At 50.1% G+C, this 6,883-nt stretch overlaps 1 protein-coding gene and 1 non-coding gene across 2 annotated transcripts; both read right to left on the reverse strand.

The window, feature by feature from the left end:
- Window positions 1-196: 196 nt before the first annotated feature.
- On the reverse strand, window positions 197-268 carry TRNAE-UUC (transfer RNA glutamic acid (anticodon UUC)). The gene has a single exon. It is a non-coding gene; the product is annotated as a tRNA-Glu (tRNA).
- A 1,810-nt stretch (window positions 269-2,078) lies between these two features.
- On the reverse strand, window positions 2,079-6,519 carry GSTK1 (glutathione S-transferase kappa 1). Its single transcript, XM_059396235.1, has 8 exons — window positions 6,357-6,519; window positions 5,693-5,774; window positions 5,364-5,492; window positions 4,972-5,072; window positions 4,771-4,806; window positions 3,061-3,177; window positions 2,590-2,683; window positions 2,079-2,332 (listed from the first exon to the last, which is right to left on the reverse strand). The coding sequence occupies exons 1-8, from the start codon at window positions 6,426-6,428 to the stop codon at window positions 2,283-2,285; spliced, it is 681 nt and encodes a 226-aa protein (XP_059252218.1). The 5' UTR covers window positions 6,429-6,519; the 3' UTR covers window positions 2,079-2,282.
- Between the last annotated feature and the right edge of the window lie 364 nt (window positions 6,520-6,883).

The raw sequence follows: 6,883 nt of genomic DNA on the forward strand, positions 1-6,883 counted from the left end.
GTTTTAAAGATTTTATTTATTTATTTGACAGACAGAGATCACAAGTAGGCAGAGAGGCAGGCAGAGAGAGAGGAGGAAGCAGGCTCCCCGCTGAGCAGAGAGCCCGATGCGGGGCTCGATCCCTGGACCCTGGGATCATGACCTGAGCTGAAGGCAGAGGCTTTAACCCACTGAGCCACCCAGGCGCCCCAAGCGATTCCCTGACCGGGAATCGAACCCGGGCCGCGGCGGTGAAAGCGCCGAATCCTAGCCACTAGACCACCAGGGACATCTTTTTTCCAAATAATATTCTAAGAATTTCCAATGTTGAAATTCTTTACAAGTAGAATTTTTGAGGGTGCCTGGGTGGCAAAGTCAGTTGAGTGACCCTTGGTTTTCGGCTTGGGTCATGCACTCAGGGTCATGAGATCGGGCCCCATGTCAGGCTCCCCACTCTGTGAGGAGTCCGCTTCGGATTTTTCTTTGCCTGTCTGTCTGCCCTTCCCACTTTTGTGCATGCTCCCTCTCTCTCAAATAAATCTTTAAATATATATATATATATATGTATAAAACTTCTTAAAGATTTTATTTATTAATTTCTTTGACAGAGAGAGAGAGAGAAAGAGCACAAGTAGGGGAATCAGCAGGCAGAGGGAGAGGGAGAAGCAGGCTCTCTGCTGAGTAGTAAGCCCGACTTGGGGCTTGATCCCAGGACCCTGGGATCATGACTTGAGCCAAAGGCAGCCACTTAATGACTAAACCACCCAGGTGCCCCAAAACATATATAATTTTTTTTTTAAAGATTTTATTTATTTATTTGACAGAGAGAGATCACAAGTAGAGAGAGGCAGGCAGAGAGAGAGAGAGAGGGAAGCAGGCCCCCTGCTGAGCAGAGCCTGATGCGGGACTCGATCCCAGGACCCTGAGATCATGACCTGAGCCGAAGGCAGCGGCTTAACCCACTGAGCCACCCAGGCACCCCCATATATAATTTTTGATGGCTATGAAACCTTATATCCAGGATGTACCATGACTTATTCAAACATCCTATTGTTTATATTAAGTTACTTGATATCACAGACACTATTGAGACAAGCATCTTTATGCACAAAACTTTTCCTCTACCACCATGCTGTCAGCATATATGAGAACTTCTATATGCTTAAATATGTGATTTCAATATATGAGAAGTAACATTTTAATTTGCTCATTTCTTATTGGACATTTTCCCATATTTTAAATTTATATTAACTGTACATGTCATGAAGTCTTTGAAAAAGGGAGTGTGTATTTGGAGATATACTTCTGGCCTTGGTGAGCAGATTAGCCTAGTAAGGATCACTGGAAATCCTGGAGTGTGCTGGAATAACAGAAGGGGGGAGAAGAGGAAAACAGCAAGTGAAGGGGGCTAAGAGGGGGAAATGAGCTCTGAGAGCAGAAAAAGCCAGAGGGCAGGGGCAAGGAATCCCCTCTTAATGCCTCTGGAGCCACTGAGCCAACAGTGGTTCCTGCTTCCCAACAGATGTCCAAGTATGGTTTTAGGGTACTGTCAATCAGGTCAAAAGACTACTGAAACAACTGATTATTGCACAGGTGGCACATACAAGAAGGGCCTTTGGATAAATAATTGAGGGAGTGGGAAAGCTGTAGGTTTGTGTGGGAAGGAACAGGGGTTATACTAGGCCAGGGAGAGAGGCCCTGGGGTTTGCTCAGGATCTGCTTTGTGGGTGAGCAACTTCCCAGGCCACGGCAACTTCAGCCTGTGGCCCTGTGCTGCCACCTTGCTCTGGTTCTGCTAGTCAGTGTAGTTGGAGCTGGTTCAAGTATCTGGGCAGAAGCTCAGCCAAGTTCTGGCTTTTTCTGATCCCAGCTCTGTCTCAGGCACTGTGGCTGGTCAGAAGATAGTAACCTCCAAACTGTTTAGCTGCAAAATACATCTGGCTTTTTTCCATCCCTGAAGAGGGACTGTTTCCTCTCCTTCCACATAAGCTGCCCTGAGATGGGCAGCAGGGCTCACAGTATGGAAAGAGCTGTTCACAAACACCTAGAGTGGATAGGTGACTGCAGGAAGAACATACAAACATTAGAGAGGACACAGATCCAGAAATATGATGCCTCATGGCATTATGTTTATTCTGAGGGAAAGCAGAGTTTGGGGCACTACGCGACCCCCTCTACAGCAACTCCCAGGACCACAGAGGAACCTCTATCAGAGAAACCAGAGTCCCAGTGTCACACAGTGGAAGAAGGGGAAGCAGAAGGTCTGCTTTTTATCCCAATAGTTTTGCTTCTCCTGGCCATCCTTAAAGTCTGGCGTTTGTGGCTGGAGGCACAGGGCCCATCCACTTCTCTCCTAGATGGAGAAAATCAGTCAGAGGCTGGCCCCACAAGCCCCCAGTGGTTTTCTAGGAAGAGCTCTGTTTGGCATCATTCTCTTCTAGGGGGGTAAATGTGGCCTTTTTCACATTTAGCCCTGAGAACCTCTGTGTATAAGGCTTCATTGCTGGAAATACATAGAATATTTTTTTTTTGCTCTGTATCTGTCCTGGTCAACTGGTAAATGGGGGGGGGCTGGGGTTGAGGGCAGCTCACCATGAACCTGTAACTTACCCAGCAGGTGTGCCAGCAACTCCATCCGATCAGAGCCAAACAGCATGTGGGTTTGGTTATCCAGATGGGCCACTGTGATCGGCAGCCCAAAAGCCTGGAGAGAGCAGTTAGTGCAGGGAGGAAGGTGATGGAGCAGGTGTTCAGTATGGCTGGGATGGAAGGCTGAGTCCGTACTCGTCTGAGGTCATATAAGCAAAGCAGACACCTAAGAGGTGTCTGCTAAGAGGCTCCACAGCTTTAGGAGTTTTCTGTTTCTAATTCTCAGATGCTCTGTCTTTCCTCTCACCATCGAGCTCCCTCCCTTCCTTTCCTTGGACTCTGGGACAGGAAGGGAAAGGATAAGGGCTGTCTGGACAGCTGCGAGCACTCATGTTGGGAGCAACTTTTAGAACAGGAGCATGGGGACCCAGCAGATGCTTGGCCTCAGTCTTTAGCACTGGGGTTGGGGGACCCACATCAAGAATCGCTCACCCCGTATTTACAGGCGGCCTCAGTGGTCTCCTTGAGCTTGTTCTTCACCTTTGGTGTTGAGATCTTTTCCAGAAGTCCCCGGGCTTGTTCTGAAGGCATGCCAGCCTTCTCTGCAGCCTGAGGGAAGGCGGCGGGGAACACAACTGTGTATTAGTGAGGTAGGGCTCAGAAGAAATTCTGGTCTTTATTTTCTGCTCCCATTTTCCTGGTAAGGCCTTTACTCACCCACCCACAGAGGTCCATTTTTGCTAACAGGGCCTGTTTTTCTCCGCCCCGCTCCCCCTTAAAATCTTGTGGTTGGTGGAAAGAACAGGGTGCAGAAATTTAAAGCCAGAGGGCATCTTAGAAACGAGCTCTCTAACTTATTAACCAAGAGGGGACTGCTGCCCAGAGGTAGTACCTGACTTGGTTGGCATTCAAGAACTTGTTAGTGGCAGAGCCAACACTGGAATCCAAGTCTGGGCTCTTGCCTTTCTACTTCTCAGAATTCCCGAGTATCTTGTGCTTTTTTTAAAATCAAGGGCTGGGCTATAATTCTTATGGCATTTCCCGAGGACTTTTGAGCAAGGCACAGGGAGATAGTCACCGGCAGGGCTTAACAAGAATAAGCATTTCTATTGGGGGTTTGTCGGTATCATTTGGGGTTAGTGGTTCTCCATTTTGGCTGCATCTTCCGAGGGAGCTTTTAAAAAAATCCCACTCATAGGTCACCCTCTAGAACAATTACATCGTGATTTTTGGTAGGCAGTGCCCAAGTGCTCCAGGTGACTAAAATATACAGCCAAGGTTGAGAACTACTGTAGTCTGACCTCCTCAACTTGGAGGGGGGAAACAGGAAGTCATGAGGTATATTCTGATGTGACAGGGTCTTGGAGTTGGCTACATGAGAGAATTGTGTCCCAGACCAAATGTTCAACAACAGGGAAACAGTTAAGCAAGCAAAAGGAGGCCCACTGAATGGACTGCTGTGTAGAAACTAAGAATGATACTTTCAAAGAATTTACAATGGTATGGAAAATGATTGTTTCTTAGTAATGGCAAGACAAGCCTGTGCATATACTTTGCAGGAATAAAAACACTGGAGGAACATATTGGCCATTCCTTGTTGATTTGCCATTTTATGTATTAAATTTGAATATGCCTCAACTATCTTTTGTAAACTGCAGGAAAAATACCGTTTTGAATTTCAAACTTACTTTTTATACCCTCATCTATGGCTGGCACACATTTAAATGTTTTGAGCTATTTCCATGTGTTTCCACTCAGGCTTCTGTGGGATTCTGGCTTGAGTCCGTTATCTCTCTCTCTCTGTTTTTTTTCTTTTTAAAGCCTGTCTGTAAAGTCTCCTGCTTTCTACTCTGGATATTATCAGTGAGGTCTGGTGTTGGGAGTGTTTGGGGCCAATAGTTCATCCCTCCCCACCTGGGGGTGCCAACATGTAACATCTCCCTCCCACTGAGTTCTTTCATGAAATAAAATCCACCCAGGTAGAATTTTGCACTTTCCCTTTCAACCATGAGATATATTCTTTTGAGAGTCCTCTGAGTTCCAACCTTTCAGGAATTTGGCTCCTCAAATACAGATATCCTTTCTCCCCAAATAACTGTGACCTCTTCCACCCAATATGAAAACTGTGTCCTCTTTGCCTTTAAATGTCAGCTGTTCTCAGCTTCACAGTGAGAGGGGTGGGGACAGAGCCAGGATACTCACAGCCAGGATGCTCTGGGGCTCCGTGATGTCTTCATCCTGAGAAGAGAACACTCGGCAGGAGTGGAGGCAGTGAGGGTTGAGATGGGTGGACAGCGGCCAGTGAACAATGGGCAGGGCTAGGACTCTGGGAATCAGGTTCTAGGGGAGGGTCAGCACGTTATCCAGGGTCTCCTAAGTAGGTTCCCAGAGCTCTGCACTCACCCGTGACCAGACACGCATCCATAGTTCCCTGGACACTTTCTCCAGCATCTCTGGGTGTTCCATGCTCACAGCAGTGAGGAATCTCATGGCTGATAAACTTCCTGTGGGGCAGAGGTACTCAGAGGCAGGGCTCGTCTAGCTTGTTTCCCACGGAGGACCGGCTCTTTTCTGCTTCTGACACCCCCGGAGTGGCTCAACTGCCCTCACCCTCCCACCCAAATTTCTCATAACTAGTGTATCCGGCTCTTCTTTCCCTCAGGTCCCCACAAGCTGCTGTCACTCAGCGCTGACCTGTGTTTTCCCATGCTTTGTTTCATCTCATGTGGTTGCCACCTCCTACTTCCTGGCCTTTGCTGTCTTCCACTTGATAACCCATCTGTAGCTCACTCTACCTTTTTCAAGGATCACAGAGAAGAAATCCTTGGGGAACTGCACGGGAACCTGGACATGCTGTCCCAGGAGCCTGACATCATTTCTCAAGTACTGGGCTTTGCGGGGAAGCAGAGCTGGTGGCTGGTTTCCTGCAAGTGGAAATTTGGGCACACTGGTGAGAGCCTACCTAAGGGTCCCAGGCCTGAGGGGACCCCTACCCGGGTTTTCAGCAGAGTGCAAATTACTAGCTGCTGGTGCCAATATAAAGACCCGTTTGAGGGCAGCCCTCCTGGACCTTTGAAAGCTGCCCTCCCTCAAATCTCTGTCCCAAACACTTTTGCCTTCACACCACTGTCTTTCATGATCCCTGCAATGAAGGTGGGGCGCAACTGCAGGCTGATGTTCCAGATGTTCTTATACCGGCACAGGACCTGAGGGAGCAGAGGTGGAGATGGGGAGCCAGAGTGTAAGACGGACACAGTGAAAATGGCCAAGGGAGAGGCAGGGGTGTTCTATGGCAACTGATTAGCCAGAGGCTCTAAGTGCAGAAGAATAAGGGTTATGCGAACACCCTACACTCTTTGGTTTTAAACGGCAAAACTCCACTACCAGAAATCAATCCCATGAACTTTGCTCCATCCCAAGAGATCGATCCCAGGATCTTTGTTCAGTGGACAGCTACCCTACCATCCTATTCTGCACGGCATTCCCCCCCCCCCCCCCCGCCGCCCCCAAACTAACTTCGGAGTAGGCTAAGAGGGCTGTGCCATGGATTTCTCCTTGATTCTTTGGAGTTACCCCCCTTATTCCAAACCGTCGTGGGAAACCACTGCCTTAGGCTATAAAGGGTCGATCTGGAGCCAGCGACCGTATCCCGTTTAGAGACACAAAATGACTTTCACCCCTGGCTGGCAGTGCCAAGAATTTCACGAGATCACGGTCCCCGCGCCCCGCCTCCCCATCCCCTCCGCCCTTGCCCTCCAAGCCCCAGCCAAGGGGGCTCCCGGAGTCACCTCGAAGCCCAACCAGGAGTAGGGGGACAGCACATCGTAGAAGAGCTCCAGGGTTCGCGGCAGGGGTCCCATGCTGCAGCAGCGCGCGTTTCCCTGGGCCTGCGCGGCGACCTCGCCCCGATTCCCGGCCTGCCCCGGAGGACCGCCCCCGGCCCCGCCTCCGCTGCGCAGCCGCGCACGAGGAAAGCCGCCCGGGGCCAAGTCTGGCCAAAGGGCGCTGGGGGCTGGGCCCCCTGGGGAGGGCGTGGCTCCCAGCGACACACCGCCCCCACCAGCACCCCTGCGCAGCCTCCGGCCGCTCGGCGCGCCTCCTGGTCTCCGCCGGCCTCTGGGGCCCAAGCAGGTGTTTGAGTTGTTTACTGTCCCTCTCACTTAGCTGTGCTGCTTTGGCAGGCCCCAGTGCCTCTCTGAACCTCAGTTTCTTCGTCATTCCTCTTTAAAACGGACCTACGTGGTGATAACCCCTACCTCGTATAGCCTTGTGAGGATGGATACATGTCAGTTATTGGCGTGACTTGGCACCTGCA

This window comes from Mustela nigripes, chromosome 4 (assembly GCF_022355385.1).
Source record: "Mustela nigripes isolate SB6536 chromosome 4, MUSNIG.SB6536, whole genome shotgun sequence".
In the NCBI taxonomy this organism is placed as follows: Eukaryota; Metazoa; Chordata; class Mammalia; order Carnivora; family Mustelidae; genus Mustela; species Mustela nigripes.